The sequence below is a fragment of the Anolis sagrei genome, chromosome 2 (genome assembly GCF_037176765.1).
Source record: "Anolis sagrei isolate rAnoSag1 chromosome 2, rAnoSag1.mat, whole genome shotgun sequence".
Lineage (NCBI taxonomy): Eukaryota > Metazoa > Chordata > Lepidosauria > Squamata > Dactyloidae > Anolis > Anolis sagrei.
The window spans coordinates 49,848,617-49,875,406 of record NC_090022.1 but is presented as its reverse complement, the minus strand read 5'-3'; the positions used below and the strand labels follow the sequence as shown (position 1 = coordinate 49,875,406).

At 38.3% G+C, this 26,790-nt stretch overlaps 2 protein-coding genes across 5 annotated transcripts; one reads left to right on the top strand and one right to left on the bottom strand.

The window, feature by feature from the left end:
* Positions 1-237: 237 nt before the first annotated feature.
* GHRL (ghrelin and obestatin prepropeptide) lies at positions 238-3,882 on the top strand. Its single transcript, XM_060759894.2, has 4 exons — positions 238-313; positions 1,083-1,228; positions 1,321-1,434; positions 3,665-3,882. Exons 2-4 carry the CDS (start codon positions 1,118-1,120, stop codon positions 3,785-3,787), a joined length of 348 nt encoding a protein of 115 aa, XP_060615877.2. The 5' UTR covers positions 238-313; positions 1,083-1,117; the 3' UTR covers positions 3,788-3,882.
* A 3,187-nt stretch (positions 3,883-7,069) lies between these two features.
* On the bottom strand, positions 7,070-25,339 carry TATDN2 (TatD DNase domain containing 2). 4 transcript variants are annotated; one of them, XM_060766271.2, is made up of 7 exons: positions 25,211-25,339; positions 20,941-21,293; positions 17,558-18,916; positions 14,671-15,558; positions 13,239-13,366; positions 10,281-10,464; positions 7,070-7,980 (listed from the first exon to the last, which is right to left on the bottom strand). In XM_060766271.2, the coding sequence occupies exons 2-7, from the start codon at positions 21,277-21,279 to the stop codon at positions 7,840-7,842; spliced, it is 3,039 nt and encodes a 1,012-aa protein (XP_060622254.2). In that variant the 5' UTR covers positions 21,280-21,293; positions 25,211-25,339; the 3' UTR covers positions 7,070-7,839. The 4 variants fall into 4 exon arrangements, with proteins under 4 accessions (XP_060622254.2, XP_067319591.1, XP_060622255.2 ...); XM_067463490.1 differs by having other exon boundaries at positions 25,228-25,339; XM_060766272.2 differs by lacking the exon at positions 25,211-25,339 and adding an exon at positions 24,979-25,073.
* Between the last annotated feature and the right edge of the window lie 1,451 nt (positions 25,340-26,790).

Genomic DNA, 26,790 nt, shown 5'->3' with positions numbered 1-26,790 from the left:
ACATTTAGGAAGGATAGCAACAAGCACACAGCATAGAGGGATTAATCTGTGTTATCTTTCCATCCAACAAGATACTCTAGTAAAAGGGAAAACCCTTTCAACCATTCAAAAGTCCCATTACACCCTCTATTACATTCTTCAAACTGATGCATAATTTTTTTAAAAAACCTTTTACGTCATTAGAATATGTTTCCAAGGAATGCACAATACCACTTGGACTGTGAAGCATTACGTTTACAAAGCAGACACTCCCATCTACTATATAGATAGAGCTTGCTGCACCAGCTTTACCAACTTGCACAGAAAATACTGGGTAAGAAACCTTTCCAGATTTATTTCCGCTTATTTCCCCACTCCTGATCTTTCTTAGCTTTGCTTCTCCGCTTAACATAATAAGCAGATACTTATGTGTATGAATATATATGAGAGTTACATTAAGTACTTGCCAGAGTTTGAGACTGAAATGTATTCAGAAGCAACTCAAAAATAAATTATTTATTTTACAGGATGTTTCTCAGCCTATTGAACACAGAAGACATCTAGGGGTGTGTCTACACTGTGGAATTAATACAGTTTAATATCACTTGAACTACTCTGGCTCAATGCTGTAGAACCCTGGAAGTTGTAGTTTTACGGTATTTAGCCTTCTCTGGTACTTCACCAAACTACAAATCCCAAGATTTCATAGTATTGAGCCAGGGTAGTTAAGGTGGTATTAAATCTACTATGCAGATGCGCCCCAAATGAGATGGAAGCTATCTTAATAATTACTGCAAATGTTCTCTCTCCAAGCCCCATGTTCTCCTCCAAGTATAATGTGCATTTTGTATTTATTAGTTTTGTACAATTGACCCTCATTTGTATTACGGTAATAGGATTATTCAGTTGCTTCTCAATACAAGCATGATTTTTGTTGATGTATCAACTCACTATGACAAACACAGTAATGGTGTAATAGAATTCCTATGGATTCTGTCATTGTTAAACCCAGTTTGCCAAAATAATTAGTGCAAGATACAAAGTATTAAAAGATTTTAGAAAACACTATGGTTTTAATGTATACTACATTGTGTGTGTTACAGGCTAATAGTCTATCTCTGAGGCATTTTGGAAGATAATGATGTTTATCCGAAGCATAATAGTAGGAACACTCCTTGTCTGTTCACTTTGGATAGAGACCACTGTTGCTGGTTCCAGCTTTTTGAGTCCAGAACAACCAAAGACACAGGTATCTTCTCTTCACTGGAATGATCGAAAGGTTTTTACTCTAGACAGATAATAATTTGTCATAGAACTTACATTTGTTTCTTTTTTTCCTAGCAGCGAAAAGTCTACCAGAAATCTGTAACAAAATTCCATCGCCGAGATGCAGAAGTGGCTTTGGATGTCCATGGAAATGAGGTTAAGGAAAACAGGAATGAAATGGAAATAAAGGTAACTTTTTGTGCATCTCTTTCCCACTTTTAGCTATCTATGTATCTGAAATTAAATTCCATGAACAATTTAAGCTGAGGAGAACTGAATATGAGTTCCTTGATTAAAGAGCATTTTAGACAAGAACTTAGTTAACAGATGATAGATATTTACCATAATGTGAGAATGTCTGCAATAAAAAAAACTAAAACTAGGAAATTACAATTTTGGAAATAGTGAGAAAATTGTGATGAAGGGTGCATGTACACTGCAGAAGTAATAGTTTGATACCACGTCACCTGTCATGGCTTAATGCTATGGAATCTAGAGACTTGTAGTTTTACAAGTTCTTTAGCCTTCTCTGCCAGAGTTCAGATGCCTTACCAAACTACAAATCCATAACAGGAGTCCATAGCATTGAGCCAAGGAATTGCAATGGCATCAAACAGCATTGATTCTATAATTAAGATATACCCTTTGTAGCAACTATTAATATGAAACATTTACCTAGACATACTCATTTCTAACTGCTTTGTAGTCACAATTGCTTCTTAGTCAGAATTTTTACATTACTAGCATGATCCTAACTCTCTTCTAAGCCTACTTTACCAAGCACCAGCTACATGCAGAGAAGTAAGTTTCTTTTGTCAGTTGAATGATGTTTCCATCAGGTTTGAGAGGTCGTGCCAGGAAACATTACTTATTTAACTATACTTGGCTAAGTACGTTATACAATATTCAGGTCAAATGTTTTCTTTTAGTTGTGGATTTAACAATGTGCATGCAAGAGTTCCTTGAGACTTGGGAATCACTTCAATGGTTCCTTCAGGGTAGAAAGGTTAGAAAGGTAATTCAAGAGCTAGAGCAAGAACCCACAAGGAAAGATTATAAGCTTTCTTTGCCTTATAATAAAGTCAAGTAAGGGAAGACATGACAAAAATGTGAAAATTATATATGATGTGGAGAAAGTAGATGAAGAGGCCCCTGGATCTTCTCAAAGGGTGGCTGGAGATTTAGAATAAGAAAAGACAGTTCACAGACTTTATGGTTGAAGTGTGGAATCAATTGTCACAGTTATGACTGCCAATTTGGATGACTTTAAAATTAAAATTGAAGTTTGGGTGGCTATATATCGCCTTAAACATTGCAAGCAGTATGGTTTCATGTAATGTGCCCAAAGATCCCAACTAATCTTGAAAGCTTAGCAGGCTCAGCTCCCCTTAGTACTTGAATGAAGAACAACCAATGAATACCATGTGCTGTAGGCTATATTTCAGAGGAACAATATGGGAAAACCACCTCTGAGTATTCCTTGTTGAAGAAAGCCCTGTGAAATGAATGGGATTACCATAAATTGATAGGCAGCTTATGCTCTTGCTTGTGGGTTTTCCATCAGTAACTGATTGGCAGCTGGATGGATGAATGCTGATGTAGAGAAGCCTCTGGTCTGCTCCACTATGGCTCATATGGGTCGAGTATCCCTTATCCGAAATGAATAGGACCAGAGGTGTTTTGGATTTCAGATTTTTGTAAATTTACGAGTATTTTCATTTGCCTATATCTACATAACAGGATATTTTGGAGGTGGGATCCAAGTCTAAACATGAAATCCATTTCTTTTTCATATAGTTTGAAGGGGATTTTACACACAATATTTTAAATAATTGTGTGCATGAAGCCAAGATTTTGTACATTGAGCCACTAGAAAACAAAGATTTCACTATTTCAGTCACTCATGTGGATAATTTTGGAGTATTTCGGAATTTCAAATAATCTGTCCTATCTCTCAAAAGGAACTCACGGCGATTTCCAACATATATGGCAAATATTCAATGACAACAGGAAAAAAACATACAAATTACATCAAAACCGATCACAACTAACAATATATAAGTGACTTAACTTTAAACTTATTATTAGACAAAATAACCAACGATCTAACCTTAACGAATAAGATATGCTAAACCTGTGTTATAGTCATCAGTATACTCTCAAAAAATCAAAAAGAAATGCAGCTGATTATTAATGTTTATTTCTGGGCATATGTAATAAAAACTGAGGTTTGAATACATATTTCCCCATTTCTAATTCTTTAATTAGTTTCTCAGATGGAGCACCCACTACTATTAAACCAATCTTGACATTTTGGTAATTCTCAATTCTAATTTCCCAGTAGCACTGTTCTTTAAAATTAAATGAAACCAGTCAACAAAGTTCACAAATAATCTTCATGTTCTGCCATATTCCTTAGTTTACCGTTCCCTTTGAAATTGGCATGCAAATCTCAGAAGCTCAGTACAAAGAGTGTGAGCAAATGCTGGAGAAATTTCTGGAAGACATACTGGCGGAGGACAATAAAGGTAAAATGTTCTAAACCAGGGCTCTTAAGAATTTAAGAAGTTCAATCCGTAGAATATTGTCAGATAAAGAAATGACAACTTATGCTTTACTTAACACATTTTGAACATACTACCCTGGAGCAGTGAGATTAAATATCCATGCAATAGAGATACTATAGCAGCAATAAAGCAATGACTGAAACTGCAAAGGGAAATTTCTCTTGATGCAGGCAACAACCACAACCACAAGTTGCTTTTTGTACAACTTGTGGCATCCTTTGTACTTTTACCCATCAGAGATTTAAGCCTGGTGTATCTTCACATGTGAATAATCCAGAGTCAAACAGGATATACTTTTCAGTATGCTTTAATTGAATTTATTATATTGGCTTGTTCCTGCTTCCTACTTGTTTTTTATGATATACAGTAGGCTGCATATTATCCAAGCAATCTGTTCCAAGACTTTTCGTATATTACATTTTTTTGCATAACCTGGAACCCAATAAATGAATTCTTGGGCTTCCAGCCAAAGCATACCATATGATTTCTCTGGAGGATTTATAAAAAATTCCTAGAGAAGTAGTCTTTCTAGACTTCAAGCATGATTCTTGGCCTCTAGTGCAATTTGTGGTGCACACTGACCATATAAATCATCTCCTCCAGAGTAATTCCATGAAATTTAAAGCTCTTCATATTTAAATGAAACCCGATTTAATGTGTCCAAGTAATAAGTGGACCTATGATACTCCTGTTTTTGTTTTTGTCTATTATTTTGGATTTATAAAAATTTCCTACCCAGATAACCTGTTGTTGGGCAACAAAGAAGCACAGTCAAGTAAATAATTATTACATCATCATCATCATCATTATATTCTGCTTTTTCTCTGAAAGAGGCTCAAAGCTCTAAAGAGTGGTTAAAAGAATACAATACAATTTAAAACTTAAAGACTATAAACATTAAAATAGAATAACTAAAACCATTAAAACAATTTAAAATACATTTAAAATCTGACTAGATAGCTATAATTTTAAATACAAAAGGTACTAGACTGTACTACCTAGAGGCTATTCCATTGGTTTCAGCATTTCCAAATAATATTCTTTGGACAGAACTGTAAATTTGAAAATATTAGGGCAATACGTTGAGTAAAACTAGAAGAACACCATACTTTGCACTTGCAGAGATCGTGTACTTTCAAACCTGTGCCGTAAGTAGATGATTTTTTTAATGCTCTCTATTAATATTTTGAGTGCTTGCCATCTTGTTTAACTTGGGCGAAACATGCAAATATCCCATTTTACTGATATGATTTTCAAAGTTATCTGACTAAGTCTTAAGATAATTGCAAATCTACCTAAACTGTTCCTTGTAATCAAAATATGATCAAAATTTGTTTGCAATTCGGTTTGGAGATATGATCTCCAAACTATATTACAGCCACATCTGGAATACTATGTATTATTCTGATAATTTTACTTCGCCTCTGAACCAACAAGCCAAAAACCAAAAGATGGAAGACTGTTAGCAGTCTAAATGATGTCAAGATATTTTGACCATTCTCTAAGAAAAATTAAGTTAGCAAGCTTAAGGCAGAGGAAGCACTACGTACAACATGGAAAAAATTAAGAGGAAATTTTCCAACCTTTCCCAAATTGTCTAATGACTATAAAGATGTATTTTAAACAACAATAACATTATCCTTTCAGGAAACCAATCATCAGATTGAGGAAAGAAGAAGGAAATCAAGATAGCACAATCCGAATAGAAACTTTACTTTCAAAATAAGTTTTATGCTTTGAAATCAACTGCTTGAAATCTTCTTGATCCCATCAAATACCAATAAATATATTTACTTTCAAATGCAAAAAAGGTATATAAGGAAATTTATTATTATTGTTATTATGGTATAAACCTACAGAGCTGCTTAGGAATCAAAATTAAAATAATAAATGCGGTAGGGAATGCTTATTTGGGCAAAAAAGGACATGCAATACCAGAATGCATGTAAGCAGTTTTCACTTTGGCAAAACCACTTCTGAATATTCCTTGTCTAAGAAAACTCCATAAAATTTATGCGGTTGCCATAAGTCAACTAGGGGAAAAATGCACAGGTGCATGTGCATCTGTAGCCTTTCTCACACTTGTGTTGCAGATGTTGGAAATCAGTTTTGTGCCTGATCATCACACAAATTCTAAACGGCGATGTGATGCAATGATATAACGGGCATCACTGAATATTAGGAAGAACATCCTGACAGTATGAACAGTGGCACTTACCCCCCCCCCCACACACACACAGTGTGCAGCCTCTTTCTCTGAAGGTTTTTAAAGAGGCTGGATGGCTATCTGTCGAGAGTGCTTTGCTTTGCTTTTGTGTACCTGCATGGTAGAATGGGGCTAGACAGGAAGGCTGAGACAGGGAATGACAGTCATGTTTCAACATTTGAAAGGATGTCATAGGTAAGAGCCATTCAGAAGTGGAATATTCCTCTTCAGAGTATGTTGGAGTTTTCTCCTTTGAAGTTTTTTCAACAAGTCATCTGTCAGGAGTGTTTTGATTGTGTGTCCCTGCATGTCATGGGCTTGGGTTGGATGGCCTTTGGGGTCTCATCCAACTCTAGGATTCTAAATTAGCACAGAAATTAATATGCAATAAGCATACTCCATAGTAAGGATCTTTGTAAACCAGTGGTTCCCAACCTGCGAAAGTATGGTCCACAGCCTCGCCATTACTACACTGTTGCTTCAAAACCACGCAGCAACAAGAGCAACTGGTCTTGCGAACTTGTCTTAAAATGCCGAGGCAATGGGAATGCTGAGAGGGGACAGGCTGACTACCTATGAAAGATTACTAGTACCACATCAGCTCTAGATGATTAAATATGGTTTTCTGTGGGCGAGCAGAGGGCGACTAATAGATGGCATATGTTCTGTATCAGAAACTAGAGCTGACGTGGTCTATCCCATGCAATTTTCTGAATCCCAACTAAACAAACTAAATCTAAAGTTAACCAAAACCCAATTTGGAACCCTTTTGGTACTAATGTTAGAGAGTAGTCCCTGGTCAAAGTGGTCCCTGTTAAAAAAAAGGTTGGGAACCACTGTTGTAAATGGAAGATCTAGGGGACTTGCCAATTATTACAAAAAAATAAAAATAAAATCCAAAGCTTCTGATTAGTTATGTTTAGAATCACAGGAAACTACAGAAAACTACAGAAAAACAAAATTTTGCTACAAGTCAGCAGATTCTTCAGTTCAGCTTCAGGCTCTTTTGCTCTAAGGGTGCTTTAGGAGACAAAAGTGACACTTCTCTGACTTGAAGTAAGTAAACATGTTTTTATTGTCCTACCTGCATACAAATACTCATCTCACATCTGTATGCAATAATGATTTAAAAGGCTATTGACAAGCTGGATATTCTCTTACATGGTCATAACATCTTGAATAACGTGAACAGGAACATCTAAAAAAAACCCTCCTCCATATAACATGAAATCATATTGTTTGCTTGAATTGAAAAGAAAGGCAACAATTACTATCTTTCAATGTTAATGTCCACAAGATTTTAATTTCTTGCCTTAGTGATGACATTCATTTACAAATTGAACATGAGAATTGATATAAAAATACATTTATGTACAAATGAGCTCTTTAAAGTTCAAATAATACATAACATTATAGAAAATCTAAATTATTTTTCTTCATTAAAAAGGAAGTTATTAAAGAGATTAAAAACAGCCTAATTTAAATAAAAATAAAAAAATTAGCCTGTCTTCTGCACCACTCCCAACAGTTAGTAATTAAAAGGTCAAACCATATTTCAGGAGTCAAATCAATAGTAAGGCACCTTAAACAGCAGGCAACCAATAACACAGTGACGGGAGGATGCAAAGAAATCCAGGAAATGTAGACATGTTTAAATGGTTATGCTTCAATTAAACACTTATAACTCATTTCCTCTTTCTGTAGAATCATAATATTCAAGCTCGTCAAAATTAAAATATAAACGCCAAATCTCTATTTACATCAATCACATGGAGGAACCAACATAACTAGAGAGGGATTTCCTTCTCACCTTGCACTTTCCTACAAGTTATACATTTTGTTTGTATTTTGTCTTAGTATGGCTAACATGATGGACACCGGCACCTCCTTAAGACGAGCAATCTCTTTCACTGTGTGCAAAGCCACTCCTGGGTGTGCAAACTGGCACACGCTTTTGGGCACCTGAGGAAAAAAAATACAATAAAATCATTAAGAAGAGCATGTTTATATATATATATATTCTGCAGGATATGACTAGAAGTTAAATTTAAGAACTTCTTGTCTTCCTGAGAAATTTGAAGACAATATCTTCATGCTGCTATGAATGTAGCTGCGATGGGTCTCTGATCAGAAATCCATCTAGCACAAGATGGCAACAATAGAGACAATATACAAGAAAACAGACAACTACTACCGATCCATTCATTTTTTCCTGCTTTACTCCCAGTTTTGGATATTCAGCAGACCAAGGAAAATTTGATAACAATTCCTCCATCATCAATTATGAATATATTTTAAAAAGAATGCAACAATAACTTTGAGGAGTCAGACTTGTATACTGGAGGATTTACTATGAAGATCTATTCTAGCCAAAGATAAGTACGGGATTGTTGCTGCATAGGTGAGGCAAGGCATCACGTGTTCATTAGATTACTGGTAGACCTTTTCAGTCAACTCCCTTGTTCCTCCTTCAGTTTGTTCTCCAACACAGGAAAGTGAGAAAAGAATCCTCAAAAATAATAACACAAACAAAACTATTGCCACCTTGGGTGGGGAAAGTAGCAACTCAGAAAGTTAAGCTGTAAAAAACCTGTTTGAAGGAAGCTTAGTAGAAAAGGCTACCAAGGCCCACTTGAACTTGCAGTCATGTTTATGGTTTGGGAAGTCCTAGGCACCAGGACTGTGGCGCAGCTGGCTAAGTGTCAGCTGCATTAAGATCACTTCTGACCAAAAGGTCATCAGTTCAAAGCCAGCCCAGGTCAGAGTGAGCTTCTGACCAATTGTGTAGTTTGTTGTCGACCTTTGCAACCCGAAAGACAGTTGCATCTGTCAAGTAGGAAAATTAGGTACCACCTATGTGTGGGGAGGCTAATTTATGAGGCCATAAAAAAGACTCCAGCAAAGCACTCCAGCAAAGCACTCCAGCAAAGCACTCCAGCAAAGCATGTGGGGAATGCGCAAGTACTTTATCAGTATTGCAGATGGACGATGAAAGTGACAGCTCCCCTGGTGGCCAGAAAAGTTAATTAGCCTCTGACTGTCCGTCTATATCTGTTGTGTGTCTTTGGCATGGAATGTTTGCCATATATGTGTACATTGTAATCCGCCCTGAGGCCCCTGCAGATGAGAAGGGCGGAATATAAATAAATAAATAAATAAATAAGGATTCATCAGCTAGGAAATCTTGGTTAGCATGAAGAAGGAAACTCCCACCCCCCACCCCCCACGAGTGGTGGGGAGAAAAGATATAGAATCATAGAATTGGAAGAGACCTCGTGGGTCATCCAATCCAACTCCCTGTCAAGAAGCAGGAAGAGAGCCACTGACTTTATAAAGCACAAACGATGAAAGAAAGCTAACAGCACCAAAAACTATTGAATAAAATATGAAGCATGCTTTTTTGGATAATATATAACTGAGTAAAACAAGGAAAGGAAAAAAATAGAAAAATCAACAAGAATAAGTGAGAAGTGAATGTATTGTTGTAGGCTTTCACGGAAGGAATCACTGAGGAGTTGTGTGGTTCTGAGATCCTCTGAAAATGCCAGCCACAGATGCAGGTGAAACATGAGGAGAAAATGCTGCTAGAACACAGCAATACAGCCCAGAAACTACACAACACCCCAGTGAGAAGTGAAGATACCATTTTTTTGCTTCTGTATTTGACAAGGAGGAAAAAAAAACTTAAGAAGGTGCCAGGGATCTATAGAAAAGACTTCGTCTAATGAACACATGATCCCTTGCCTTGCCTGGGCAGAGGCAGCACTTAAACCTTTAATGGCTCCTCATCTGCTAGATGAGAATAAAGAATTTGAAAGGGTAGATTTTTCGTCCCTCATACAACCCTCAAACATGCTCCTTGTTGTAATAGATAAGGAGAATGATAAATTTCTACCTTTTCCACTTTGAAGAGGCCTCCACTTTCACCAGACCGGTGTGCAAATGGACAGGAACTCTTTCAGACTCAGTTCGCATCACACAATATTATTTTACCTCAAAGATATTGAATTTAGTTTTTTTTAACTGAGCTTCAAAGAGTACTAGTCCAAACTGAGTTATATAGTCCTCTATAAAACAATTTTCTAAATGAAGCATACATTATTTTGTTGTCCACTTCACAAAGCACAGCATAAACTTACTGCTCCTAAATTATGCATCAACTCCATGCTTATTAACATTTACTTTTTCAAGATACCACAAAGCAAAGCCTTTTAATGCACCATCAAAGAAATAAACACACAACACACATACAAACATCTTACCTGCCTAGGAAGGAAATACGGCGCATCTGTTTCTACTACTATTCTGCCTAAAGGAATTTTTCGAACTGATTCTCTAGCCTCATGAGCTGACGGATATGTCAATAATGCTGTGAATCCAACAGTAAGATTTGGAAAGTAGTCCAATAGTGGTTGTATGACATCATATCTGCCAGTAAAGCAATGCCTGAGAGCAAAGAGAAACCAGTGGTCATTCTGCAAAATAAAATTATCAACCAACAGCAGAAAAACAAAACATAAACAGAGTATGCAAAAGACAGCAAGTGGTGTACAGAATTAATATGATTGCTATCACACGGTTATTTTCTTTCTTGCATTGAAAGCCAACCTATTGAGATTTTGGTTAAAAACAGATGGAGAGAAAGGCACAGTATGTTCTAGGACTATATGAAGTTACGGGTTTTTTGACAACGAAACTCCAATTTACAATTCAAGTTATGTCTTAGATTTTACCTATTCTTTAAAAATATTTGGGAAAAAATCAAATAGCAATGCTTTAAGAGAAAGGGATGATGTCCCAGTGGCAAGTGGTTTTATAATGTCCATAAACCCACTTGCCAGAGACAAATGCTTTGGTCCTCTGGTGATAACTATACCTAAGAACTAGAAGTATTATGTTCACTTCTGCTGTGATGCATAGTTTGAAACAAATGAACGAACTGCTGCTGAGTTTTTTTCCCTTCCCAAACTTCAGTGCAAGACAGAAATGCCCGCATCTCTCTCAAGCTAAAGGGAAACATTTCCACTGCTTCTGACCTTTTTCATGTCTGAACACAAAGCAAAATCCTAGCTTTTCCTCTCAGCATGTGTCAGAGTCTAAGATGGAGAAGAGATTCTACATATTCACAATGAGGGGAAATGGTAATTTTCCCTTTAGGAGCAACATTCAGACAATATAATGAAAGTAGGAATTGAATTATTGCAATAAGTAACACATCTCAAAATAATTATAAAGATACGTAGTACAAAATGCAGTAATTGACAGCTCTGAGTAAACGATCATATCGTCTTTTGAGCCTAATTTTAATTTACAAACATTTTTATAAGGTACTATGAGTAATACGAGAACTCAAAGTCTGAAGTCATGCCATATTGGATAATATGAAACATCTCAGTATTTTTTGCACAACCTGAGAACCCCAGGAAACGTATAAGCAGATCATGAATGTAAGAGTTGTACAACTATAATTCCCACCACATGGCCATAATAACTTTTTCATAACATCATATGCTGCTTTGGCAGTAATATTTATCAAGTAAACTAGTCTCACCATATTATTGGGGGAGATTATGCTTCTGAAATGCTGTATTAGTTTTCAATCTAAGAAAATGTTGTTGTAGCATTCAGTCTCTCTCTAGAGATGAATGAACAGATACTCCTATAAAAAGCTCATAAATAACCAACTTAATATATCCTAGATTTTCAGGTTGTAACATTTTTATATACGGCTATTGACATTTCATCCTAGTTGTTAAACCAAGTGGCCAGGATCCAACAGAGTACCGTATATACTTGAGTATAGGCTGAAAAAGTCCCCCTTGGCTTACATTCAAATCAAGGTCATTTATTATTTTATTCTGTTGTTATTATTATTACATTTATTATTTTACTCTAATTATTATTATTATTATTATTATTATTATTATTATTATTACATTTCCATTACTTTACCGTATTATTTTATTACATTTATTATATTTCTCTATTTATTATTATTATTACATTTCCATTATTTTACTCTATTATTATTTTTATTACATTTATCATCTTACTCTCTTTATTATTATTATTGGAAGGATACGTAAGCATTTATCCTGAAGGTTAGAATAATGGTTTATTCAAAGTTGGACAGTCTTATCTGAAAGTTTTATATAAATACTCAAAAACATTTAACCTACTGCTGCCTCAATTAATGTAATGTTATTGGTATCTATTTTTATTTTGAAATTTACCAGTAGCTGCTGCGTTTCCTACTCTCAGCTTATAGTCAATACATTTCCACAGTTTTTGTGGTAAAATTAGGTGCTTCGGCTTATATTTGAGTATATACGGTAATTCTACTAACTCTCTAATGCTCAACTGCCATGAGGTTAATTGGTTGATGCTGAATAGTTACCTACCTCATAAGTTTGCTATGAGAAGAAAATTAGCAGTGAGAGGGAACTATGTATGGTACCTTCATTGCATTGCCTTTAGCTTCGAAGGGGAAAGTTATTTAGTATGATCATATATACAAAGTGAACAAACATTGTTTTCCTTATCCATTTTCTGAAAGGATTTTGGATTTTACTTAGAACTCACATTCAACTGTCCGAGGCTAAAAATAGAAGAAAGCAGGCACTAAACTCAATCAGGTTCATAAAAGCAAGGCAAAATGGTAGTAGAACAATTGGAGTGGGGGAGAGTTATAAACATAGGATTCTCTAGACATGATTACTGAAATCGTGTATGTGAAATCTTGCAGTATTTAGTGGAGTCTTTTGCAGACTTTATTTCAACCAAAATGACCGTAGACCTAATTTTAAAAACAAGAAATGAATAATACATTTATAATTTGGGGGAAGCAGGGTGCTAGGATTTGTTTTAGATACTGTAACCTCTATGCCATGATATATACTTGGGTCTCTGTATCCATGAATTATGCATCCATGGATTCCACTGTCCTTGACTTGAAAGTATTACCGCCCCAAAAAAATCCTGTAAGCAAACCTTGATTTTTCTTTCTACGTAAGGGATGCCGTTCTACTACATCACTGTATATAAAAGGATTTAAGCAAATATGGATTCTGGTATCCATGACAATCCTTGAACCAAACCCCAGCAGATATCAAGGGCTAACTATAAACATAAGAAAGCTGTATTTCAGAACTATTGGCATTCCAGGATTATTTTTTAATAATTAACACTGTTATAGAATGCACAATATATAGTACAATTACCTGTGTATTTTGTAGTCTTTTGGTACACATTTTTTCATGATTTCCAACAGATCCTCATCAGCATCTCTGCAGTGAATTACTAATGGCTTCTTTAAGGAAACAGCTAAATTCAGCTGTCTTTCAAATACCTGAAGCAAGTAAGAAATCATGACACCTTCAACGGCCATTAGAACTGCCCTGAGAACAAAAGGGTAAGACATGGGGGAAAATATTCTCACATCATGTCTAGCCATTACAATTTGTTCTCCTACAAATATAGCTATATATAGTCCATTCTGATAGACTTACCAAAATACGAACTATTTCAAAGAACAATCACAGTAACGACTGCCCAGTTTATACTGTATGTTGTGTCTATGCATTTGGAAGCCCTATGCTAAAGTCAAAATATTCTGAAAATTTTAATACTGAATAAACAAATCTAAATAAATCTCCAGATCTATTTCTAGTAAGTTATTCAACAGTTCTTTTTTATTTATTGCTGATTTCAAGCAAGTGGGTGAAAAAAGTGGTCAATGGTCACAAAGGAAAGGCAGAGTTCAAGAATCCCTAAAGGAGGCAATGAAAGGAATAGATTAAAATGGAAAAGTCCAACTTGGATTCCACCATGTTGGACAACTATTGGCTAGTTTCCTAGCAAAGTACTAGTATGTGATGGTCTCCCACTACCAGTGGTTTTGGATGAGACGGGTTATCTAAATTATTTCAATCTGATTTCAGTCCTGGATATTGTCAGACAAAGCTTTGAGCACCTTGGTGGATGACCTACACTGGGAACTCAAAGCATGAAGATGTCCCTGTTGGTTCTGCCAGATTTCTCAGTAGCTTTTGATACCATTGACCATGAAAACTTTCTTGACAACCTTCCTGGAATGGAATTTCGGGACAGTGTTTTACAACTCCAATCCTTCTTAGAGGGGTGAACTGAGGTGGTGCTAGGAGATTCCCATTCAACCTGGACACTGTTGGCCTGTGGGGTCCCTTAGGGCTTGGTTCTGTCACCCATGCTACTTAGCATATACATAAAACCACTGGAAGAGGTTGTTCTGGACACTGATGCCATCAATATGCAGATCATATCCAATTATTCATTTACACATCAATCCATAGAAGCTGTCTCAGTCTTAAAACTGATGCCTGTTATCAGCAATGGATTGGATGAAGGTGAACAAACTGAATCCAGACAAAACATAAGTGCTCCTGATCAGTCAAAAGGCAAATCAAGGAATAGAGATTCACTCTGTGCTGAACACGGTTGCACATCTCTGAAGATCCAGGTATGCATCTTGGATTATGTTTGGATTCAGTCCTAAATCAGGAAAGTCAGGTTTCAAAAATTTACAAACTAGAGGACATCAACTCCAACTATGATTTGTTTCAGGTTTACCAACAAGAGACTTTGGCCCCACAATCTAGCAGTGGAGTCTTTTACCTTATGCTGCTTCGGGACTGCAGTACTACATTTATGAGAGTAATCAAGACCCATTTCTCCAAAGGCAATAGCTTTGGGATGCCTCATTGCCTGTAAAAGTTGCCTTTCATAAATGTCTGAGTAGTAACGGGCAAAATGTGGATGGCAGCCAAACGCACCCCAAACCATGTCTTCTTTTAATAGGTCTTCCCATAAAAAGTTGCTCAAGTTACGAGGATCACAAAAGTCAGCAATGCAGCCTTGAAATTCTTGAGGAAAACTGCTATTGTAAATATCTCTAAATTTAGAAAAAGTGCCCCTGAAAGCCATTTTTGAATATAGCATGTCCAGATGGCAGTGGGTATCAATAAACCCTTCTTCTAAATGTTTAGGTAAGTCACCATGTAAATTCTGATTAACACGACTTTTAATGAAAGAGTCCGACTTGCGTGATGTGGAAAAAATAGGAACATTTGATGGTACTTCCAGACTCTGTCGTCTGTTTTTCTTTTCACACTGCAATGGGGAACCAAGTGACCATGATCTATCATGCACTTTTTCTACAGATAGTACTTGATCTCTTGATGTGTTTGAAGGCGTACCAGTTGTAAAATCTGAAATGTCACAAAGATGGCTAGTATACGAAGCATCTTCAGAAGGGCTTGAAACAGGAGGACAGTTCGTTGGCTTGGGACTGCTCGTCCAATAATTTGCATAATCACTCATTCTGCAACTGTATAAATGAGGAGGGTACATTACAAACTCTGTTGCTAGCACTGAATTCTCCTTTGTTTCTGATCCACTGCAATTTAGGATGGAATCTTCCTGTGAGAAAGTAGCTGGTTTTTCCACATCTTCCAAGTCAGACCAATCACTTTCATCCGAGGGCTCTTTTTCTTGCTTAGTAAACTGAAAGTCAAAAGATTAAAACACATGAACAAACTGAGACTCAATTCATGTTGATTATCTAATACAGGGGTTCTCAAACTGTGCTCCAGTGAACCCTTTTGGGGCTAAGCAGGAGCTAGTGAGGGGTTCTATGGCATCCTTCTCTTTCCTCCTACTGACAAATACAGGAAAATTAAAGTTTGAGCTGCAGGAAACACCAATAGTAGCAGCAGCATCCTCCCGGGCACAGACCTTTCCTCCCACCTCCCTTGCTACCCAGACTTTTTCCCTTGCCACCCAGATCCTCCCCTCCTTCCTACTTTCTTTGCTTCCAAAACCCTATTTCCCTTCTACTGCTCAGACGGTGCTTTGTGTTTTTTCTGCATAGCAGAAGGGGGTTGGACTGGGTGGCCCCAGGGTTTCTGCTATTATTATTATTACTGTTATTATTATTATTATTATTAGTTGTAGTAGAGGAGCCCCTGGTGGTGCAATGGGTTAAACCCTTGTGCCAGCAGAACTGAAGACCGACAGGTTGGAGGTTTGAATCCGGGGAGAGCACGGATGAGCTCCCGCTGTCAGCTTCAGCTCCGCATTCAGGGGACATGAGAGAAGCCTCCCACAAGGATTGTAAAACTTCAAAATATCCGGGTATCTCCTGGGCAATGTCCTTGCAGACAGCCAATTCAATCACACCAGAAGCGACTTACAGTTTCTCAAGTCGCTTCTGACATGAAAACGTAGTAGTAGTACTACTACTACTACTACTACTACTACTACAAAGACTGGATGGTCATCTGTTGGGGTTGCTTTGATTGAATTTTTCCTGCATGGCAGAAGGGGTTGGACTGGATAGCCCTGGGATCTTCCACTGAAACACTGTTAAGTTTATGTTGGTTAAAATTGTTATTTATTTCAACTATTGTATTGTTCTTTCTTTCCTTTTTTTGTACTGTGTGAATTAGTTCACATAAACACTCTCTATCCATCTGCCACATTTCTTGGGGCTCCACATAAAACTTTCGCTTCAAAAAGGGCTCCAGAGCTGAAAAGGTTTTGAGAACTTCTGATCTAGTATTTGTTTTGCATTTTAGGTTTGTACACAGAAAAGAATACATGCAATGGGAAATAGCCAGGGCACAAGGACAAAAAAAAGAGGAGACAGGGAAAAAACCCACCATGAAATACACAGCAACCTCAAAGCTCTTATTTTGCAAAAATGTATGAAAGCTAAATTGAAGGTTTGGTAGAGTATTTTAAACACACATTGTGCTCATTGTTTAGAAACACAACTGATTTTGGTACTGTTTTATTATTTGGGCATAGACAACTAAGGGCCACTAGAGAGAGAAACAGGGATGACCTCTTAAAAAGACAGCAGACCATTCAGAAGATAGCTAAAACACATAGATTTAAATAGCAACATGTTAGCTTCATAGCTTGTTATCCTGCAAAAGTCACCAGGAGCTCATTCTGGGTAATTTGCTTGAATCACTATGAAAGATCCATTCAAGATTAGTGAAAGCCCAACATTATGCAACTATCAGCATCAAGACAGAAAAGCTGATATTACGTCCTTAAAATTATACCTGTGACAAAGTAAATGACTTAATTTTCCTGCCAATGCAAGGTTTAAAGAAAATCACTGATACTGTGTCAAGGATATCTGAAATTATAGATTTTCCAACCTGAGCTTTAAATAAGTTTTAGTTAAGGCTGAGATGTATGTACTGTGCCTTCAAGTTGTTTTTAACTTATAATAGTTCTCAAGTTTCTTGGAAAGATCTGTTAAGAAGGGTTTGTCACTGCCTTACTCTTAGGCTGAGGGAGTGTTGATTTTCCCAATGTGTTTCCACTGGTGAGCAGAGATTTCAACCCTCATCTCTCAGAGTCCAAAATTCAGGGCACTATGCCATGTTGGCCCTCTAGTGTTAGCATGATAAAACCTGTGACATCTCAGGAATAGTTAGTTATGTTTGAGTTCTTTTTAGAAATATTTACCTGCAGGTGAATGTCTTACCTTTTGATCTACTTTTGAATCAATTTCTTCAACAAGCATATGGTTTGGAGAAGGCTGAACAACAACTGTCCTCTGGAAATTCACAAACTCCTTTTTTGTTTCACTCTTTGTATCAGATGAACTAGAGGAAGTGCTTTTTTCTTCTGACACAGTTCTCTGTCTTGCCACAGTACTGTTTTTGGCCACCATATTTTCACTAAGATCCTGCTTGTGCAGTTCACTATCATAACAAGAAGCACTGGAGAAACATTTAAAGTGGATTTCTTGTCTTTGAGATTCCTTTCTACTTAGACTGGCTTGAGCATTTTCCTCAGTAGTTATACTTTGGTTTTTTGTAGAGTCTCTCTTACCCTTACGTTCTCCTCCAGTTTGTGAGAGATTACAAGTGTTTTTAAAATTGTTATCCGATTCATAATTTTTTCTGGAAGGTCTATTTTTACCACCTCTAAAAGAAGTCTCATTATCCTCTTTCACTGCAGTATTTAGGCTGGTTGATTCCTGCTTAAATTCAACCTCATCTTCAAATATCTGTAATTCAGATTTATGTCTTGAGTTACCCCCTGGCCTGGAAGCCTCTTTTCTGCCATGCCTAGAAGTCTTATGGTCTTCCTTGACAACAGATTTCTGAAAACAGTATTCCTCTGGAAATTCTAGCTCATCTTTAAAACGTGGTAATTTAGGGATATGTTTTGACTTTTCCTCTGATCTGGAAGAATCTTTTCTGTTGTGCCTAGAAGTGCTACGTTCTTCCTCAATGGGTATTTTCTGAAGAGCGGAATTCTGTGGAAGTTCTGGCTCATTTTCATACCTAGACACTGCAGGAGTATGTCTTAAGCTGCCACTAGATCTAGCAGTTGCTTTTCCAGTGTGCTTAGTAATATTATCTTCTTTTGTATCAGCTCTCTGAAACCTCGACTCATGCTTAAGGTTCTTTTCTCCATCAGATTTCGAAACTACAGAAACATGTCTTGAGCTGACATCAGAGCTAGAAGACTCTTCTCTATTCTGTCTGATAGAAATGTTGATTTTATCTTTTGATATAGCTTTTGAGTCTTTCTCATTTTGCTGTTCTTCGGGTTTTGAAACTGCTGAGAGATGTCTCAGCTTGTCAGCTGATCCAGATGCCTCTCTTCTTTCCCTGTGAATTCCATTTGGAGTTGCTGCCTCTCTTTTAGCAATTAGAGCTCCACCAAATATACCCCGCAAAGCTTTGCGGTATATTTCTCGAGCACCCTGATCTTGATTGTTGCTTCTCACTCTCCTCCTCCCAGATTCAGCCTCTGTCTCTTTTGGGGTCTCTTTCTTTTCCACACTTGATGTGAGAGTTGGACTGAAATTGCTGCAACCATCTTGTTTGATCTAAGAAATAGAAACAGTGTAAGCTGCATACAGCAAGATTTATAGAAATTATGTCTCCCAGAATTCCACTGCCATTTGACTTACTCGCAAACAGCATGTTCGCATATCAACTCCTTTCACTCCTCTCACTTTTTGCTGTTGGTAGGAGCAGCTAAACCATGTGTCAAATCAAGGCCTGAGAGCCAAATCTAGTCTACCATGTCATTGTATGTGGTCCTCTGGCTGTTGGACTACAACTCCTGCATTCCTCATCATTAGAAATCATGACAAGAGCAAGTAAGAGTTGTGATACAGTAATATCTGGAAGGCTACAGTTTGTTCTGTTTAGTCAGGAGAACAGGGCTTGAATTTCGACACAAGGCTTGTGGATATGATTTTGGACTTTAAAATTCCTTTAGCCTTTCCCCAACCTCAGAGCTAAAAGTGCCATTGGGTTACAATTCTCATTATCCCCAGTTTGCATGTGATGGCAGTTGTCGTTCAAAAACATATTAGGACCCAAAGTGGGTAAAAACTAAAGAGAACTATTTACTCTATTAACAAAATTATAGTTGGCCCTCCGTATCCATGGAATTATCTGGTCCTTGAAGGCAACCATAAAACTGATATGGCCCTTAATGAAAAAGAGTTTGATACCCCTGAGCTATCAATCAGAAATATTATTGTGTCATATGAAGTGGCCCACCTGGTCTTCATCCCTGGTCTGATTTTAGGTTACAAGTATTGGCTTATTTTCAAATAACATGGCAATGACCTCATCCACTCTGATGTGATAAAGGTTTTCACATTTTAGTTAGCTTCACTTTTCCTATTGGTAGCAGGAACTGAGTAGAAGCTAAATAACTGCATAAACTTGATGTAAAATAAGGAAGATTCCCTGGAACACTGGCTTATTGTTGTTTACATGTATAATCAATTTCTTATACCCACTGATTTAACAAACACCAATTGGCCAGCTGACTACGTAGTTAATTTGAAGAAACCATGTAAGTTGTCATTTATTTTTTAAGTTAAACCAGCACTTCCCAACTTCCTAGTGTGCAGTGGACACACAATTTGTTAGATTGTAGATGTGTTTATTTAGCTAGATATTCAACATATTGGAGCATCTCATCTCCAAAATAAACCTGGGGAAAATGTATACACAGGCATTCCCCAAGTTATGAACGTCCAACTTACAAATGACTTATAGTTAAAAACAGGGGTGCGATGATAGAAAATGAGAAATCTATCCCTCGGAAGGGAAATTCAGTCCTGAAAAAATTATCATGGGGAAAAGGTGTCTCAACTGAAGTTTATCACCAATCCTTGTTTCCACAACAAGCCATTTTTGTATCAGCTTTCTGAAACCTTTGGGGTGAGGAGGGCGGGATATAAATGTTGTAAATAAAATAACATATTTTTTTCAAAATCCAATTATCACATACAAATTCAACTTAAAAACAAATCTATAGAACTGATCTTGTTTGTAACTTGGACACTGCCTGTATTTTCAAGTCAAACATACAGTTAGCCCTCCACATTTACTGGGGTTAGGGGCACAGGACCCCTATAAAGTTTCTTTTAAATGAATAAAGGAATTCCTATTTTTTAACCTTAGAGAACACTTCTGTGGGTATTCTTGGGTCCTCCTGTGCAACTCTATGATCAACTTCCACTGGAGGCTGACCACAAAATCATACTGGAGGACATAGAGCAACTACAGAGAACATCTGTAATCAAATCTGCAAACATGGAGGGCCAAATATATTTTTCTCCATAAATTGAGGATATTATGGGAAATTAATTTTACTTATTTTAAAACTGATTAATTCAACAATTGTCCAGATGTTTTCTATTTTTCAAATAAACAAACTACCCTCCTAAAGAAGAGTATATTTCCACCACCACCACCCCCCACCCCCCAAAGATATATATAATTTACTAAGCCAAATGACACCAAAAAGCACAATAAAAATATAAAAATTACATCAAAACTTAGCCCTTTTCGACATAAACCATTTATTTCTTTGCTCATTTGGTACCTGCTGCTTTAGAGATTCTCCAGGTGCTGATGTCAGCTTTCTCCTAGACATGTCATCAGCTGTATTCTTCACAAGTAGGCTTCTACCAAAAGAAGAATGACCCAGGCTCTTCCGAACCACACTGTCGCTGTCATCATCTATTTCAAACTCATCAGAGGAAGAATCCTCTGCAGTGAACGACGTTCTGGAGAATGCCTTTGTGAATGCAGCTGCCTTGTTGTTGTGGCTACTGCCAGGGGAAGGATGGGGAGGCCCTTCTCTTGTGAGCTTGTAATATTTGGTAGGCGAGCTAACGGACCAGCTGTCCCATTCTATTTTGCGTTTCCTGTTTGGCTGCATTGAGGCTGGTTGACCTGCACATGAGCAGAGAGAAAACTCAGTAAATCAAGGCAGTATACAGTCAGCCTTACCTATCCCCAAACTCTGCCATCTAAAATTTTAAAAGTCCAAAAAGAAAACTTTAATTTGGTTGTTTTAGGAGAGCTATTCCAAAAGTAAGGTTACAAGGCATGTAGCTCTCACGGGCATTTTTTTCGGGGGGAGTTGGTATCATTGCTGTTTAGTGGGAAACCAGCGGAAGCCAATGAGCAGTGCCAGTCGTCAGTACCTCATCGACTGGCGTTGTGGTGAAGGTTAGAGATGAGCGTCCTGATTCCGTTTGCCTCCAAGTGCGAAGTTTGCACTGTAATATGCTACCTAAATGCTAAGGGCAGGAATGCAAGTGTGATTCATCGTGAAATCGTTTCAGTTTATGGAGATGACATAGTGTCAAGAAAGCATGTGACAAAATATGTACAGAAAATATTGTGAGACCATGAAGAAACTTCACAGGGTCAACTAAAACAAATGTTGTAGGATGCTGATGGTGGGAGTCTGTCTCCATGACAATGCACATCCGCACACCATTCATACAACACAAGAGTTGTTGACTTCATTTGGTTGGGATGTTTTAAGTCACCCCTCTCACAGCCCTGATGCCACAACCAGTGACTATCATCTGTTCACTAAATTGAAGAAACCCCTTGGTGAAAAACACTTTTCTGATGACGAGGTGAAAATCAAACTGACAAACTGGCTGGAAAAGGCAGAGGGAAAATTCTATGACCCAGGCACCAAAAACTCATCCCATGGATGACAAAATGTATTGAACTGAATGGTGATTACATGTAAAAATAATGCAGTACCTATGCTACAAGCCATATAACATTTATTAACATATATTCATTCTTTGTATTTTAAAAAAATCTTGTAACCTTACATTCCGGATAACCCTTGCATATAAGGAACGCCATTCTAAGTAATGGGACTCCAGGATCCATGGATTTTGGGATCTACAGGGAATCCTGAGGTGTAGTTACTTGGTAGAATAAATTCAGTTCGACCCCACTTAAACTGAAATGAATCAAAGATGTGGAATCATGAGCTGTAGCTTCACATGGTTTTAAAACAGGCATGGGCAAACTGTGGCCCTCCAGGTGTTTTGGATTTCAACTCCCACAATTCCTAACTCCCTACCAGTTGTTAGGAATTGTGGGATTTGAAGTCCCAAACACCTGGAGGGCCAAAGTTTACCTATGCCAGCTTTAAAACCTCTCTGCCAGATTATTTATTTATTATTTGAAACATTTATATTCCACCTTTCTCACCCGCAGGGGTCTCAGGGTGGAGAACATATATACGGCAAACATTCAATGCTGGGACAAAAAAACCGTAAATATATACAAACAATAAAATCACTTATATCCACTTTAAAAACCATTTGCTTAAAAACCATCTCAGGATACCATTATATTACTGCCTCATTGCACTGCCCCAAAGGTTTGGTCCCACAACCAGGTCTTCACCATCCTTCTGAAGGACAGGAGGGAGGGGGCTGATCTAATATTGCCATGAAGCGAATTCCATAGCCAGGGGGTAATCACTGAGAAGGCCCCATCTCTCATTCCCGCCAAACGCGCCTGTGATGGTGGCAGGACCGAGAGCAGGGCCTCCCAGAAGATCTTAGTCTTTGTGGTGGTTCAATCCTATAGCACTGAGCCACAGGAGTGAAAGTGGTGTTAAACCGCATTGATTCTACAGTGTAGATACACCTCCGGTAACACGACTTAGTAGATATTACTGTATTTTAGTATTCTAGATTTTAGAGACCTTTATTCATAAGATTTTTGAGCAAAAGGCCGCAGACCAAGAGTCGAATACCACTTTTACAGCTATTCAAACTGGCACTTTAAGGCTCATTTATTAATATAATATAATATAATATAATATAGTACTAATATATTACTGATGTGCTGCGGTAATAATACAATATATTGTATACACATATAATATTGATAATAATATTATAATGTAATACAATATAATAATAAAAATATAAGAATTATATGTTTATATTACATGTAATATTACTAATAATATTACAGTATAGAATAGAATCATAGCATCAAAGAGTTGGAAGAGACCTCATGGGCCATCCAGTCCAACCCCCTGCCAAGAAGCAGGAATATTGCATTCAAATCACCCCTGACAGATGGCCATACAGCCTCTGCTTAAAAGCTTCCAAAGAAGGAGCCTCCACCACACTCCGGGGCAGAGAGTTCCACTGCTGAACGGCTCTCAGTCAGGAAGTTCTTCCTAATGTTCAGATGGAATCTCCTCTCTTGTAGTTTGAAGCCATTGTTCCGCGTCTTAGTCTCCAAGGAAGCAGAAAACAAGCTTGCTTGCTCCCTCCTCCCTGTGGCTTCCTCTCACATATTTATACATGGCTATCATATCTCCTCTCAGCCTTCTCTTCTTCAGGCTAAACATGCCCAGTTCTCTAAGCCGCTCCTCATAGGGCTTGTTCTCCAGACCCTTGATCATTTTAGTCGCCCTCCTCTGGACACATTCCAGCTTGTCAATATCTCTCTTGAATTGTGATGCCCAGAATTGGACACAATATTCCAGATGTGGTCTAACCAAAGCAGAATAGAGGGGTAGCATTACTTCCTTAGATCTAGACACTATGCTCCTATTGATGCAGGCCAAAATCCCATTGGCTTTTTTTGCCGCCACATCACATTGTTGGCTCATGTTTAACTTGTTGTCCACGAGGACTCCAAGATCTTTTTCACACGTACTGCTCTCGAGCCAGGCATTGTCTCCCATTCTGTATCTTTGCATTTCATTTTTTCTGCCAAAGTGGAGTACTATATTACTATATTGTACTATACTGGTATAGTAGAATATAGTAATACATAATACTAATATTGTGCTGTGGTGACAATATAATACATTGTATACACATATAATATTGATAATATTATAATGTAATACAATATAATAATTATATATTTCATATTACATATAATATTACTAATAATATTACAGTATACTGGTGCAGTACAATATGGGAATGAATGTTACTAATATTGTGCTATGCTAATAATATAATAAATATAATGTATTTACATATAACTAGTAAGCCGCTTTGAGTCCCCTTTGGGGTGAGAAGGGTGGCATATAAATGTCGTAAATAAATAAATAAAATAAATAGTTGTGGCTTTAACGAATGGCATAGATGAACTACCCACAAGCTGGTCTAGTGGTGGCAAGGAGAAGGCCGAGTTAGGGTGCATCCACACTAGAATTAACACAGTTTGGCACCACTTGAACCACCCTGACTCAATCCTGGGAGCTGGCAAGGATCTTTGAGAAGGCTGAACTCCTTTTAAGAAGGACAGAGGCCAGAATTCCATGGCAAGTGAGTCCTGGTGGTTGAAGTGGTGCGAAACTGCATTAATTCTACAGTGTGAAGTGGTGCCAAACTACAAAGTGTGGATCAGGCATGGGCAAACTTGGGCATTCCCTCCAGGTGTTTTGGACTTCAACTCCCACAATTCCTAACTGTTAGGAATTGTGGGAGTTGAAGTCCAAAACACCTGGAGGGAAGGCCCAAGTTTGCCCCTGCCTGGTGTAGGTAACCCCTGAGACACCAAAAGGGAGGGATCCCTCCCCCACCTCTGCCCCCTGCCCTTCTCTGCTGTCCCTTCTTCCAACCTGAGGGGCAGGAAGGAAACTACAGAAGGCAAACTGCAGAGCCAGGGGCCAAGAAAAGGATACATGGAGGAGTGAGAAGAAGCCATTCCCACAGGGATGGTGGGCGTGGCCTCCTCGTTTCGAAGCTCCAGCAGCCATTGGCTGGCTCCACAACCTCCCCCTCCCCACCTCCCCCCAGCCGCGCGCCCCTTCTGGTTCAGGCGGTGGCCGTTGGTTGGCACGAGGCGCCCACCTGCCGCTGCTACTCACGCGCTAGGGCCGCGCGCCCCTCGCCTTCCCTCGCCGCCGCCGCCTCTTGCAAGAGCCAAGGAAGAGGAAAAGGAAAAGAAAAAAAAAGAGGGCAGTGCTGGGAGGAGCCTGATTGGCTGAGGCGCGCTAGGGGCACGTGACCGGTCCGGGTGGCCACATGACCCAGCCTGCAGGAAGTTCAGGAAAGCCTTGAAGGGTGTTTTCAATGCGGTGCATTCCCGCCAGAGGAACTAGCCGATGTTTTCCACTTTTGGAAGGAATTCAGCTTGACACCACTTTAAGCTGCAATACCTCGACCCCATAGGTGTGATGGAGGCTTCTTCTTTGGAGGCTTTTAAACAGAAGCTGGATGGCCATCTGTCGGGGATGCTTTGAATGCGATTTTCCTGCTTCTTGGCAGGGAGGTGGACTGGATGGCCCACGAAGTCTCTTCCAACTCTACGATTCTATGATCGTAGTTTTACAAGGTCTTTCGCCTTCTCTGCCAAAGAGTGTTGGTACCTCACCCAACTATATTTATTTACTTACTGTATTTGTATACCACCTTTTTCAGCCCGTAGGAGAGACTCCCCCCTGGGCACACAGAAAACTGGGCAACTTGGAAGACGCTGAACAGACTGCGTTCTGGCACCACGAGATGCAGAGCCAACCTCAAGAAATGGGGCCACAAAGTGGAATCCACGACATGCGAGTGTGGAGAAGAACGAACCACTGACCACCTGCTGCAATGCAACCTGAGCCCTGCTACATGCACAATGGAGAACCTTCTTGCAGCAACACCAGAAGCACTCCAAGTGGCCAGATACTGGTCAAGAGACATTTAATCAACAACCAAACTCACAAATTTTGTATTTTGTCTGTTTGTTTGCTTTGTTCTGTTAGAAATGTAATATAAATAACTGGTTGCCCTGACACGACAAATAAATAAAGCCCAAGGCGGTTAACAGGGCAAAATTCAATGCTTACAATGCCATAAATACAATTAAAAACATAACATAAATACTAAACAAATCAATAAAATATAAATTCATAGTGTCTCCTTGTTAAAAACGTTATCTGGACTTGTCGTCTAGTCGTTCCAACTATAAATACAGTGAACTCATTGCATTGAGCCACGGTGGTTAAAGTGGTGTGACACTGCCTTAATTCTACAGTGTAGATGTAGTCCAAATTGCTTCCCAACAATGGTTATTTCATAGGTGTTGCTCCCCAAAATGCTGAAAGGACTGCAGCTCAGCAATAGTATGATAGCTGGGTCCAGAAGCTCCGAGCTACGAAGATGCTGCATCGCTCTTTTGGGAGCGCAAGAGAGACCTGGCTAATGTAAGCCAGGCTAGAGACAGATAATATAGAAGGAATGTAAGAATTCTTTAATGGTGAAACCTTTACCCTAACCCTGAACCGTACCATAAGCCTAAGCCTAACCCCTTACCCAAACCCTAAACCTTACCCAAACCCTTATGCATAAATCCTAAACCTTGCCCGAACCCTGAACGGTACCGTAAGCCTAACCCCTTACCCTAAACCTTACACAAACCCTAAACCTTATCCTAACGTAAACCC

Coding starts and splice junctions, on each gene's coding strand:
- GHRL (XM_060759894.2), top strand. CDS start 1,118: ATGATGTTTATCCGAAGCATAATAGTAGGAACACTCCTTGTCTGTTCA. Junction 1,229..1,320: donor CAGAACAACCAAAGACACAG/GTATCTTCTCTT, acceptor TTTTTTTCCTAG/CAGCGAAAAGTCTACCAGAA. Junction 1,435..3,664: donor GGAATGAAATGGAAATAAAG/GTAACTTTTTGT, acceptor CATATTCCTTAG/TTTACCGTTCCCTTTGAAAT.
- TATDN2 (XM_060766271.2), bottom strand. CDS start 21,279: ATGCAGCCAAACAGGAAACGCAAAATAGAATGGGACAGCTGGTCCGTT. Junction 15,559..17,557: donor ATTCAAAAGTAGATCAAAAG/GTAAGACATTCA, acceptor TTTGACTTTCAG/TTTACTAAGCAAGAAAAAGA. Junction 13,367..14,670: donor CAGTCCCGAAGCAGCATAAG/GTAAAAGACTCC, acceptor TACTTGCTTCAG/GTATTTGAAAGACAGCTGAA.